The sequence below is a fragment of the Rhinoraja longicauda genome, chromosome 3 (assembly GCF_053455715.1).
Source record: "Rhinoraja longicauda isolate Sanriku21f chromosome 3, sRhiLon1.1, whole genome shotgun sequence".
NCBI lineage: Eukaryota > Metazoa > Chordata > Chondrichthyes > Rajiformes > Arhynchobatidae > Rhinoraja > Rhinoraja longicauda.
In genome coordinates this window covers 17,686,374-17,700,088 of record NC_135955.1, presented here as the reverse complement: position 1 = coordinate 17,700,088, position 13,715 = coordinate 17,686,374, and the positions used below count along the sequence as shown (strand labels likewise).

General features: G+C 42.4%; 1 protein-coding gene across 1 annotated transcript in view; it reads right to left on the bottom strand.

Moving 5' to 3' along the window:
- nek1 (NIMA-related kinase 1) overlaps positions 1–13,715 on the bottom strand; it is a 149,787-nt gene that overhangs the window by 24,424 nt on the left and 111,648 nt on the right. Inside the window, exons 30-34 of the mRNA XM_078394857.1 lie at positions 12,631–12,745; positions 11,743–11,843; positions 9,065–9,279; positions 5,934–6,082; positions 4,779–5,020 (exon numbers count right to left, since the gene is read on the bottom strand). Of these exons, the coding sequence (XP_078250983.1) occupies positions 4,779–5,020; positions 5,934–6,082; positions 9,065–9,279; positions 11,743–11,843; positions 12,631–12,745 (822 nt within the window). The remainder of the gene's footprint in view (positions 1–4,778; positions 5,021–5,933; positions 6,083–9,064; positions 9,280–11,742; positions 11,844–12,630; positions 12,746–13,715) is intronic.

The following is a 13,715-nucleotide window of genomic DNA, read 5'->3' as shown; positions in this document are numbered from 1 at the left end:
CTTTCCTTTTCATCTCTGGCCTTTGTCTAACCATTTGGCTATCAAAAAAACCTCCTTGCCTGTATCAACCTATTAATTGCTAGGCTTTGTCCTGCTCCTCCTCTCTTCCAGCTTTCTTTCCCCCCCCCCCCAGTCTGAAGAAGGGTTCCGGCCCAAAATGACACCAATCCATTTTCTCCAGAGATGCTGCCTGTCCCATTGAGTTACTCTGGTACTTGGCATCTTCTTCAGTTTCCAACATTTTGTTTTAATGACTATACCGAATGGAAGGTTAAATTAACAATGCCAGGGACCTCAACGAAATGAGCTCAATTCCAGATATTGCTAACAACTGAAGACCAGACAGCCTGGCCCATGGATAGTACCTGGAGGAGTTGAATGTTCCTGAGGTTTAAAAAATGGATTCTAATTAATCATACCTTCCTGGAAACAAATGCGGCTTCAAGTAGTTGAACCCCAATGATTCTCCTGACTAAAATCAATATATACTCCAACAAACTGCATTAATTTTTGCAGGATTAGTTACATGGTGCTTGTGTATCCAAGGAGTGTGTTAGTCAAATAGAAACTCTATTTTGTGAATTTCTCATCAGCTTGAGATATCCAACATGCAGGTGACCAAAATAAACATTCTACAATATTACTCTTGCACTGAAGAATGCTGAACTATCTTCTCTGACTCCATTCATCTCATTTCTGAGTCTTCAATAATTACTTAGGCTTACATGATTTCCTTCCAAAATCTCTATCACGGCACCATTCTCCTCCCCTTTCCCAATAATGCACTGCAATTTTACAACAACCCCCACCATCAGGCCATGCCTGCTTCACGCTGATACCGTCAGAAAGGAGGTACAAAAGCCCGAATTCTCACTTCAGTTTCAGGAAGCTACTTTCCTACAGCCATCAGGTTCTTGAACCGACCTGCACAACCCTAATCCTACCTCGGCAACGGAACACTACAGATCACCTCTTGCACTACCATGGACTTGTTTTCTAACTGTTGTTTGCACTCATGTCTAGTCTTCATTTTTTAAAATATACACGGTATTTTTCTTTCACTATCCCGTGGAATGAGTAATTTACACACAAGTTATGTTTTTGTGTGTTGTCTGAATCTAGGTGCCTGCGATGCTGCTGCAAACAAGATTTTAATTGGAACTGAACATCATCGTATTTATGCATATGATAATAAGCTCAACAAAACATCTCCTTGAAACTGATGTCATCCTTTCATCCCATCAGATTGGTATCTTAAATCAAACTTTCTTGCATATTACTTGACAGGCTTTATTACCAAAGCGGATCGCGTACCCCGGTTTGCATTGGTGACGCCCAAGTAGAGATGCTTGAAAGCTTCAAATTCCGAGGAGTAAATATCACCAGCAACCTGTCCTGGACCACCCTTATTGAAGCAATGGCCAAGAAAGCACACAAACGCTTCTACTTCCTTAGGATGTTCAGCATGTCCCCAACAACTCTCACCAACTTCTACAGATGCGCCATATAAAGCTTTTTATGGGGATGCATCACAGCATGACTTGGGAACAGCTCCGTCCAAGACTGCAAGAACTTGCAGAGAATTGTGGACGCAGCCCAGACCATCACACAAATCAACCTCCCTTCCATTGACTCCATTTGCACCTTACGCTGCCTCGACAAGGCCGCCAGCATAATCAAGGATAAGTTGCACCCTGGCCACTCGCTCTTCTCCCCTCTCCCATCCGGCAAGAGGCACAGAAGTGTGAAAACGCACAACTCCAGATTCAGGGACAGTTTCTTCCAAGCTGTTATCAAGCAACTGAAAAATCCCACCAACAACTAGAGAACCATCCTGAGCTACGATCTACCACATTGGAGACCCTCAGATTATCTTTGATTGAACTTTACTGGACTTAATCTTGCATTAAACTTTTTTCACGTTATTCCCTTTACCATGCATATGTTACATTGTGAATGGGTCGCTTGTAATCATCTATATCTTTCCGCTGCCTGGTTAGCATGCAACAAAGGCTTTTCATTGTACCTCGGTACACATGACAGTAAATTAAACTAAATACACTTCAATCAAACTAGGGTCTTCAAAATATCAACTAAACATTATTCACATCTTATTGGTTGTAAAACAGCTTTGCAAATTACCCCAAAACAGATTAAATCTAAGAATATGCCAAATTCACCAAAGAAAACTTCTTCAGCCACCACTGTTACTTAACAAATCACTTATTTTGGGATTTTTTGGAAGATATAAGCTACAAGCGAGATTGTGCAACTGTCTCTCCACCCAGGGTTAAAATGTCCTTCTTAAAGTTAAGTGGCCAAAACAATTCAACAATCTCAAAGAGGCATAAATAATTGTCTAATATTGAGGAAGAGGCCAATATTTAATGGGTTAGTGTAGTTTATTGGAGGATGGTGTAGCAGCAGACAGAACTGTTGCCGCTCAGCTCCAAGCAGCCAGGAATTATTCTGGTCTTGGATGCTATCGCTATGGAATTTTTACCTTTCCCCTGTGACCATGCGAGGCTTCACCAGATGCTCTGGCTTTCTCTTATATCCCAAAGACACGTTGGTGGATTAATTGACCCCTGAAAATTGTCACAACTGCTGTGGGTAGGAGAAGTATTTGGAGGGCAGGGAAGTTGGCGAATAAAAGAGATTTAGACCTCAGAGATACAGCACAGACACAGGTCCTTTAGCCCACCGAGTCTGTGCCAACCAACGATCAACCCAATCACCCCATAGACTAACACTATCCTACACACTAGGGACAATTTTTACAACTTACAGAAGCCAATTTACCTAGAAATGTGCACGTCTTTGGAATGTGGGAGAAAATGGAGCATTTGAAGAAAACCCACTTGGTCACAGGGAAAACATACAAACTCCGTACAGACAGCACCCATAGTCAGGATCGAACCTGGGTCTGTGGACCTGTGAGGCAGCAACTCTACCGCTGTGCCACTGCGCCGATAGGTTATAGGAAAATAATTGGAAGAGTGGGAGTGATAAGAATGTATTTAAAGCTGGGGCATAGATTCAATTAGTCCAATGGCCTCTTTCTGTGCCTCAGGAAAATATGAAAATAATTTTCTCCATCCTTATTCAGACGTGCTGTGGCAAATTAGCTTAAGGCATCAGTCAGTTGAAATGTAATGGCAGACATTTAAGGGTTGTTTCAGAATACACAGGATACATTCAAACATCAAATTCCAAGAGGAATTTTTGTGGCAAGCTAAAAAAAGGCTCAAAATAACTTCATACTTAAAGAAAAGTTGTGGAAAGGAAAGTAGCTGGACAGAAGGCTGGAAGAATAAAAAAAATCAAGACCAAAAGATGAATAGGGAATTAAAACTCAAAAGGCAAAGTAAACCTTCACTATATGAGGGTAGACACAAAATGCTGGAGTAACTCAGCGGGTCAGGCAGCATCTCGGGAGAGAAGGAATGGGCGACGTTTCGGGTCGAGACCCTTTTTCAGACTTAGCTACATGAGCATTTGTTTTATATGGTAAGTGAGTGTAATAAACAATAAAACAGTACAGTAGAGCAAATGACCAGGCCCTTTGGCCCACCATATTTATGCTGAGCACAATGCCAAGTTAAAAGAATCTCACCTACCAAATGAAAGATGAGATGGCAGACTAATTGAATATGTATTATCCACTAATCTCCAGTAGAGAGGAAATGTGCAACATCCCATCAATTAGGAATTGTAACAGAAGGTTACTTCAGCACTTTGTGTTTTCTTTTGTACATCAGCATCTGCAGATGCTTGTCTCTCTATTTTGAGGCACCCTTGCTCGACTCATGTCTGCATCGAGGTTGAATGGTCCGGGCCCACTTGTTAGGATCATGGCTTAAATGCCAACAAATTACTGGTGCGAGAAAAAGATGAATTTCAGCTGACAGACAAATGTCAGAAGGGTGACCCCCAAGTCCCTCTTGATTGATCAAGCCAGAGGCTTTACAGATTACATTTAATACTTTTGTCTTGGAGTTAATACCTGGTAGAAATCAGAATCAAAAATGATATGAGTGAAGCTTTTTTTCATGGCATGTGGTTGGTATCTGGTCTGCATTGCCTGCAGATGTGATGGAGGCAGATTACACTGTGCTATTCAAGAGGGACTTGGATAATTGCAGGGTAAGGAAAAAAAATGCATACTTAAATGGGGTCAGGGATCGGAAATTACAAATTGTTTCAGTATAAGCCGTGGGCTTAACAATTGTATTTTCTGTGTGACCAATCCATGATCAAACTTATTTTGAAGCTTACTTCAATATACTGACATTCAAATGTCATCCATTAAAGTACATAATGTTTTCAATGAAAGCACTTAAAAATCTCAAGCTACAACTGCAAAGATGTGCTCAACAATAAGCAGAACTATCACTGTTGCAAAGACTGTATACGATCATATTTAATGATCTGCCTGCAGTCTATTAATTTTCATGATGATAGTCATATGAAGACATGTAAGGTGGCAAAGACAAATTTTGGGATTTCTTTTATAGAAGGTGTAATTTCCTATCCAAAAATTACACATAGCGCAAAAGATATTGGATCAATGATAATCATGATAAATAATCAATTAACACAAAATATATCGGCCTGAATGCAAATAAATGGTCTTCACCACCACCTTGAAAGTTCTGTGCAAAACATTGTGAAAATCAAACTCTAATTAAATAACTGATCTCTTATTACTAGCATCAGACATTGTATTCACCAGATGCCTGCAATGGTATAATGTAAAAGAACATCGCAAAAATAACCTGATTGCCACTCTTCATGAATAGCGCTTTGGTCACTACTACTTGCTGGATTTTCATCTTCTTCCCCCTCTGCACCATTCATCGAGGACTCCACGTTATAAACACTTCCCTCGGGAGGACTTGGATTGGAAGCAACTTCCTCTTCCTCTTCACTGAATTCTTCGCTGGGCTGCTCATGTAACAGACGCTCCATGGACGCCTGAAGTTCCTGCAGATCATCAGTGTCCGCCTCTCCAAACATGCTGCAAGACACAGATCATTACAGTGATCACTTTTCCTTCAAATTCAACAATTGTCCCCAGGATTAGGATGGAAAATTAATCTCTGACTGCATAGTCTTTGGCCCAAGTGAATTTTTCCATGGACGTTCAAGTACGGTGGGTGGCATGGTGGCGCAGTGGTAGAGTTGCTGCTTACAGCGCCAGAGACTCGGGCTCAATCTTGACTATGGGTGCTGTCTGCACAGTTTGTACGTTCCCCCATGACCGCGAGGGTTTTCCCCTGGTGCTCAGGATTCCTCCCACACTCCAAAGTCATACAGGTTTATAAGTTAATTTGGCTTTGGTAAAAAAAAATGTAAATTGTCTTTAGTTGGTAGGTTAGTGCTAGTGTATGGGGATCACTGGTTGACGTGGATTTGGTGGGCCGAAGGGCCTGGCTCCGTCTCCCCTTTCCTATCCCCTCTCGCCCGCCTCCGGCCCCGGGGGAGTTTTAAGGGGGATGGAGTGGGTGAGTGCCATCAGTTGGGGGAGGTTTGCTGGGCCCGCAGGAGCGGTTTGGACAGAGTGTTGCCGGGCCCGCAGGAGAGATTTGGGCCCAACGGGTCCATGCCCGGCTAGTGTATCCCTAAAGTCTAAAGAACAGCAGAGAGGGATCCCACTGTGTAGCAACAAACCAATGGTTTAACGTTTATTGTCTCTTTGAATTACAATGATCCAGAAAGATTTCAATCATTAAAAAAAGAGAACATTTTGCAATAGTCGACTCAAAAATGAGCAATACAATTCAATACAAGATTAAAATATCTATATTCAAGCTTTCTGATAGACCCAAGCGAAGCATTTGGAATGGGAGCCTCTTTCCGCAATTTCTGATGTGGTAAATTTAGTTCAAAACATTTTTTTGAAAAGAAAATCAAGATAATTGCAAACGCACGTGTCGGAATCAGAGTGATACTCGTCCTTGGTGGGCTCATCTTCTATATCGTCTAGTTCAAGATTATCCTCGGGGGCATCTGGTGCACTGTCATCCATGTATGTCTTGAACATTTTATTGAGGTCAGGGAGAGAGCAGGTCCTCAGCATCTGTAGGGGAAGAAAATATATGGTACAGTTCATCTTCAAAAAGGAAAAACTATCATAGGTTATAGGAGCAGAATAAGGCCATTCGGCCCACTGAGTATACTCCACAATTCAATCATGGCCCCATAACCCCCGACATCCATACTAATCAAGAATCTGTCAATCTCCACCTTAAAAATATCCATCGACAGCCTCCACAGCCTTCTGTGGCAATGAATTCCACAGATTCACCACCCTCTGACTAACAAAATTCCTCCTCATCGTCTTCCTAAACATATGTCCTTTTATTCTGAGGCTATGGCCTCTGGTCCTAGACTCTCCCAACAGTGTAAACATCTTCTCCACATTCACTCTATCCTGGTCTATTTGGTTAGTTTCAATGAGGTCCCCTCTCATCGTGTACGCATATGGCGAAGATGGAATGGAGGGTTAAGTGCGTTGGGGGGGAAAGATATCAGCTCATTTAGTCTGGCACACATTGGGATCTCAACTGTGACACTTTTTTTCAGTTATGCAAGTGTTCAACTGGAAACAGCCACTTGACCTTGAGAACAAAGCCAATTGTCCAGGCCTACAAACATCCTATCCACTTCTCCAACAAACATACAGTCTAAGTAAAGACATCTGAATCAACAATTGATTAGAACAAAACTGCAGATAAGCCAATCTTCTATGTCAACAAAACTACTTTAATTGCTTTCTCCTTACCATTTGACATCCTTTTCAACTTGTTTCCAATTTAGACCATTGTTTCTTAGTTCAATCCACAAGTCAGCTCCTTATCTAAACCATTTATATGCACTGTAAACAGGAAAAGCATCACCAATAATCCCTGAAATAACTGGCCAAATGAGCGTATGTAGACAGATCTAATCAGAAACAACCCTGTGATGTCCAGGTTAAGGAACAGCTTCTTCCCAACAACCATCAGACTCTTGAGCACTACAAACACCAACTAAACTAAGGACTATGAACTGTCTTGATTGCACTACAGACTTTGGGCTTTTATTTGCACTGACATTGTTTTCTTTAATTTATTGAACTAATTTTTATTATGTTGTCTATGAGTATTATGCGTACAGACCTGTTGTGCTGCTGCAAGTAAGAATTTCATTGTTAGTTTATCGGTACATATAACGATTAAACACTCTCGACCCTTTGCCACGTTAGATCATTTTAAATCCAACAGAATGGCAGGCAGTGACTAGTGAGGTACCGCAAGGCTCAGTGTTGGGACCACAGCTATTTACAATATACATCAATGACTTGGATGAAGGGATTAAAAGTACCATTAGCAAATTTGCCGATGATACAAAGCTAGGTGGCAGTGTGAACTGTGAGGAAGATGCTATGAGGTTGCAGGGTGACTTGGACAGGTTGTGTGAGTGGGCGGATGCATGGCAGATGCAGTTTAATGTAGATAAGTGTGAGGTTATCCACTTTGGTGGTAAGAATAGGAAGGCAGATTATTATTTGAATGGTGTCAAGTTAGGAAAAGGGGACGTACAACGTGATCTGGGTGTCTTAGTGCATCAGTCACTGAAAGGAAGCATGCAGGTACAGCAGGCAGTGAAGAAAGCCAATGGAATGTTGGCCTTCATAACAAGAGGAGTTGAGTATAGGAGGAAAGAGGTCCTTCTGCAGTTGTACAGGGCCCTAGTGAGACCGCACCTGGAGTACTGTGTGCAGTTTTGGTCTCCAAATTTGAAGAAGGATATTCTTGCTATTGAGGGCGTGCAGCGTAGGTTTACTAGGTTAATTCCCGGAATGGCGGGACTGTCATATGTTGAAAGACTGGAGCGACTAGGTTTGTATACACTGGAATTTAGAAGGATGAGAGGGGATCTTATCGAAACGTACAAGATTATTAAGGGGTTGGACATGTTAGAGGCAGGAAACATGTTCCCAATGTTGGGGGAGTCCAGAACCAGGGGCCAGTTTAAGAATAAGGGGTAGGCCATTTAGAACAGAAATGAGGAAAAACTTTTTTAGTCAGAGAGTTGTGAATCTGTCGAATTCTCTGCCTCAGAGGGCAGTGGAGGCCAATTCTTTGAATACATTCAAGAGAGAGCTAGATAGAGCTCTTAAGGATAGCGGAGTCAGGGGGTATGGGGAGAAAGCAGGAACGGGGTACTGATTGAGAATGATCAGCCATGATCACATTGAATGGGGGTGCTGGCTCGAAGGGCCGAATGGCCTACTCCTGCACCTATTGTCTATTGTCTATCCCACTATGTAAATATGTAAACCATTAACCTGTCAGCAAATCACCCATCTTGGGTTGTCGAAAGCTGGACAAAAATTGAAAGCATCAAATTCACATATTATCCAGTCAACAAGCGTCACGGCCTCAAAAAGCTGCTGCCTTAAAAAGCAGCCAGCATCATCAGAGACCCACACCACCCTGGCCATTTCACTCCTCCCATCGGGAAGAAGGTTTAGGAGCCTGAAAACTGTAACGTTCAGGTTCAGCTTCTTCCCTACAACCATCAGACTAATAACACTACAACCTCCAATATGGGCTCCATAATATTTAGAGTTGGGGACTTTATTTTTGACTGCAGCTCCATTGTCTATTTATTTGTCTGTTCAAACTTTATTTCGTTGTTTTATTATGGATTTTACAGAATAATATGTTTACAAATCTGTTGTGCTGCTGCAAGTAAGAATTTCATTGTTCTGTTTCAGGACATATGACAATAAAACACTTTTGACGCTCTTATACTTGGTTTATTGACCCCCTGCTCCAATAAAAAAGATGAAGTGTAAAAGACTCACGTAAATGCTGCACTGACTCTTCATGCATCTACAATAGACCATGCTACATCTGGTCAGTGGTGGCCACCACTCATCGTTAAAAATGACATTTACATTCCAGCAAGCATGCACGGATCCCATCTTTAACACTTCCATGATAGTTGCCATCACTTCTTCTGCATCATATAGTGGTGCTGCAAAATATTACACTGCACAGAATTTCCATACCTTTGGGTTGTTTGCATCAAACAATCCGGTTGACAGCCCAATCAACAGAGATTGTTTGCCTTTGGAATTTGCTGGAGATAATGACCAAAACAATGGCTTGGATCCTAGTGTCTCTTCCTGAGAGGATTCTCTCATCAACATGGCTGTTCTGTCCTGCAAAGGTGGCAACTTCTGGAAAAATGGTTCGCTTTCTGGGGTTTCACTAGCACAACCCTCTGCTTGATAAGAAAGAGACATTCATGTACAGGAGATGATAATGTGCTTAGTTACATGCATTAAAAAATGTTTAAAAATAACCAAAATGTTATAATGGAAATTTCTTTTAAAAATTACATGAAGATTTTACATCAATTGCAGCTCTACGTAGTAATCATTCTAAACAGAAAACTTTAGACTAGAGATGCAGCGCAAAAACAGGCCCTTCAACCCACCATGTCTGTGCCGATCAGCAATCACCCTGTGCACTAACACTATCCTACACATTAAGGGTGATTTACAATTTTACTAAAGCCAATTAATCTACAAACCTGCACATCTTTGGAACATCGGAGGAAATCAGAGCACAGGGAGAAAACCTACAGTCACAGGGAGAAAGTACAAACTCTGTACAGACAGCACCCGTAGTCAGGTTCAAACCAGGGTCTCTGGCACTGTAAGGCAGCAACTCTACCACTGCACCACTGTGCCACCCAAAACAAATTGAGCCAGGTAGGACTAATCACATATTAAAATACAGAAGGAAAAGCATCCATAAAAGCTACTGAGCTGATTTAACAAGGTTTTACAAGTAAAACAGCCAAAGGCGACTCGAGCCAACTAGTAATTGGGTTATAGCATCAGAGTACGGAAGCAGACCATTCATCCCATTGTGTCGTCAAGTACCTAGCTAAACCAATCCCATTTTCTAGCACTCAATGCCATTGCATTTCAAGTGTTCATCTGAATACTTCATAGATGTTGTGAGAATACCTGCCTCAAGTTCATTTTAGTCACGGAACACGATGGTACATCTTTAAAAAAGTTAAATGCCATTATTGTGTTTTCCAGCCACAGGTATGCTGGTATGCTTATTGTCCACAAAAAAAACCCACAGGCTCCCTCCACCATCCCGCTCAAGCAATGCATTTTGGCTTTCAACAACCCTGTGGTGAATTTATTTTTACTCATATCCTCTTTAAATCTCTTACCTTAGACCGATGCCCTCTGGTTACAGGCACCACAGCATGTGGGAACGTTTCTGCAATTTACCCTATCATTGAACTCATAACTTTGTACATCCCATTCAGGTACTCCCTCAGCATTCTATGGTCCTAGGTAAACAAGCTCAGGCCAATATTACAATGAAGCCAGCTTATTTCCACAAATTTCTGCCTCACAAACTTGAATACATATAGGTGCCAAATGGTACCAAGGTATGGAATTGGATATAATTATGCCTTTTAACAGGCATTTGGATGGATCAATGGAAGGAAATGGGACTAGCCCAATATATCAACTTGGTCAGCACGGGCAAAGTGGGTTGAAGGGCCTGTTTTCATGCTCTACAGTTCTATGACAAAAACAAATATATCAAAGTAATGTGTAGACTCTATCCCCTACTCCCAATTCCTCCGTCTCAGCTGCATCTGCGCCCACGATAAGGTTTCCATACCAGGTCATCGGAGATGTCCTCATTCTTTAAGAAACGGGGGTTCCCCTCATCCAGTATAGACGAGGCTCTAACTAGGGTCTCCTCGATATCTCACAGCTCCGCTCTTGCTCCCCCTCACCCCATTCGTAACAAGGATAGAGTCCCCTTGTCCACACCTTCCACCCCATCAGCCGTCACAAGCAGCCTGTAATTCTCCAACATTTTCGCCACCTCTAACGGGATCCCACTGCTGGCCATATCTTCCCATCTCCACCCCTTTCTGCTTTCCGCAGAGATTATTCCATCCGCTACTCCCTGGTCAACTCATCCCTTCCCACCCAAACCACCCCCTCCCCAGGTACTTTCACCTGCAACCGCAGGAGATGCAACACCTGTCCCCTTACCTTCCCCCTCGTCTCCATCCAAAGACCCAAACAGTCTTTCCAGGTGAGGCAGAGATTCACCTGCACCTCCTCCAACCTCATCTACTGTATCCGCTGTTCCTGGTGTCAATTCCTGTACATATGCGAGACCAAGCGCAGGCTCGGCGATCCTTTTGCTGAACACCTCCGCTCAGTCTGCCTTAACCTACCTGATCTCCAGGATGCTCAGCACTTTAACTCCCCCTCCCATTCCCAATCTGACCTTTCTATCCTGGGCCTCCTCCATTGTCAGAGTGAGGCCCAGCGCAAATTGGAGGAACAGCACCTCATATTTCACTTGGGTAGGTTACACCCCAGCGGTATGAATATTGACTTCTCTAACTTCAAATAGCCCTTGCTTTCCCTCTATCTCCATCCCCTTCCCAGTTCTCCCACCAGTCTTACTGTCTCCAACCACATTATATCTCTGTCCCGCCCGTTCTCCTGACATCTTGACCCAAAACGCCACCCATTCCTTCTCTCCAGAGATGCGGCCTTTCCCACCACGGAGTTACTCCAGCATTTTGTGTCCGCTATCAAAGTAATGTCATCAGTTAGGAGATTCAGGTAAAAGTGGAACAAAAACAAGTCAGTTGAGCTCGAAGGAACAAGTAAGTGAAACTGACCAGTGTTCACTTTGGACCCTAGTGATTTGATTGACTTTTCCTCAGCGAGTACAGGAGGCTCCTGTGAGTTTTCTGGTTGGGTGACGGCATCATCTAGTGATCTATGGGGGGGAAAATGGTAGAGTTAAACAAGATGGAGTGTGTGCAATGATAGATGGTGCCTCTGATCGATACTTACACAAATGCAAGATAAATCCCTCCATTTTTGCCCTCCATTGCAAAATTATCTATTCCTAAACAAAGGCTGCATTCCCAACTTAACTTCTTCGTCAACAAAAAGAAATGTGGCTGACATAAGTTGTTTTTTTCCCTCAAAAGACGTTTTCATTCTTGCACCCTTATCCTCAGTTACTGGCATCTTTCATTACAATTGAGGTTTGCAACTACATCCCTTTTATCCATAACATCCATTAGCCTCAAACAACTTTGCTTCTACTTGGCAAACAGATTTCTAACATGTGGTTGAATTTAAGCCAAAAACATTTTTATATGGTTTTTCACTGAGCTTTTTGACTCATTCAACACGAGTTCACAGCAGCAGATTGTGTGACGCCCTCTTCCTCCTTGGATAACTGAAGAACAATCCAGCATTGCCGACCCTCAGTTGCACACATATATAAATAATAAAACTATATTTTGAAAATACTACATTGGCTGAAAACACTTTGGAGCCCCAAAGGCCATGGGAAATATTAAAATGCAAATGCTTGAATACATTTATTAGAAAACAATTGTGCCAGGCACAAAAATGAAGACGACAATGTTATGTTTAGGAGACACAAGGCTTACAGATAGCCTCATCTTGCATAAAATATTATGGATAATTGACAGTGCAGTTTATTGAAGATTTGGGATAAAATGGGAAGTAAAGTTGTTTATTCCATTCACCTCTCTGCATCATTCTCTTTTTCCCATGCATGAACAGTAATTGGGGCCGCCGAGACACTATCTCTGTTCAAGTGCACTCCTTCTTCAAGTGCTTCTGTTTCCAAATCCTCTGGTTCTGGAGGGAATACAGAAACATTTTAACACAACTTCAGAATGATGAATGGTTTCATGCTTGTATCATGAAAAATAAGCTTAATTGTGCGAAGAAGGGTCTCGACCAGAAAAGTCACCTATTTATTTTCTCCAGAGATGCTGTCTGACCACTGAGTTTCTGCAGCATTTTGTGTCAATCTTCAATGTAAATAGCATCAGCAGTTCCTTCCTACACTTTATGTATGCTCACTGCATTACCACCTTCAATTAAATAAAAGCTACTTCCCTACTGCAATATTCAAATACATAATGCACAAGTCTAATGCACAGAGCTCTCCATACATCCATGGATGAAAAGTCATTGACCTGAAAACACTAGCTGCTTCGCCACTTTCTGCACATCCTGATTTTTTTTAACACACAAAATAAATTTAGGTCAAGTATTTGGGTAAGATTGCCGAGCAAAAAACAAAGTGTTGGAGGAACTCAGCAGATCAGCGGAAGGAAATGGACAGGCAACGTTTTGGAACAGGACCCTTCTTCAGATTCTTTCAGTGGCGTTAGTTTTGAATCCCTGAGCCGACACCTCAATGAATTCAAAGCCTGCCATGTTCTTGTTCTGTTGCATCCACACCTATTTCTTTGGCAAGGAGTCCTCACACCCTAGCAATGACCCTTCTCCCATCTCCAACACTCCTCCTCCACCAGGAGGCTCTGCGGTCTTCCATCCTCTCTGGACCTTTTCATCTCCAACTGCCGCCACAACTTCAACCGTCTCAACTTCACTCCTTCAAACCAATCCAATCTCACCCTTCTGAACATGCAGCCCTCCGCTCACTCATTACCAATCCCAATATTGTCACCAAATCCGCAGACAAGGGTGGTGTCATTGTGGTCTTGCCTCCACAATGACAAATGTCAGGCATCAGCTGAGTTACCTCCTCGCACCCACTACTTGACCAGGACCCTGCTGACAAACAGCAGGCCACCAT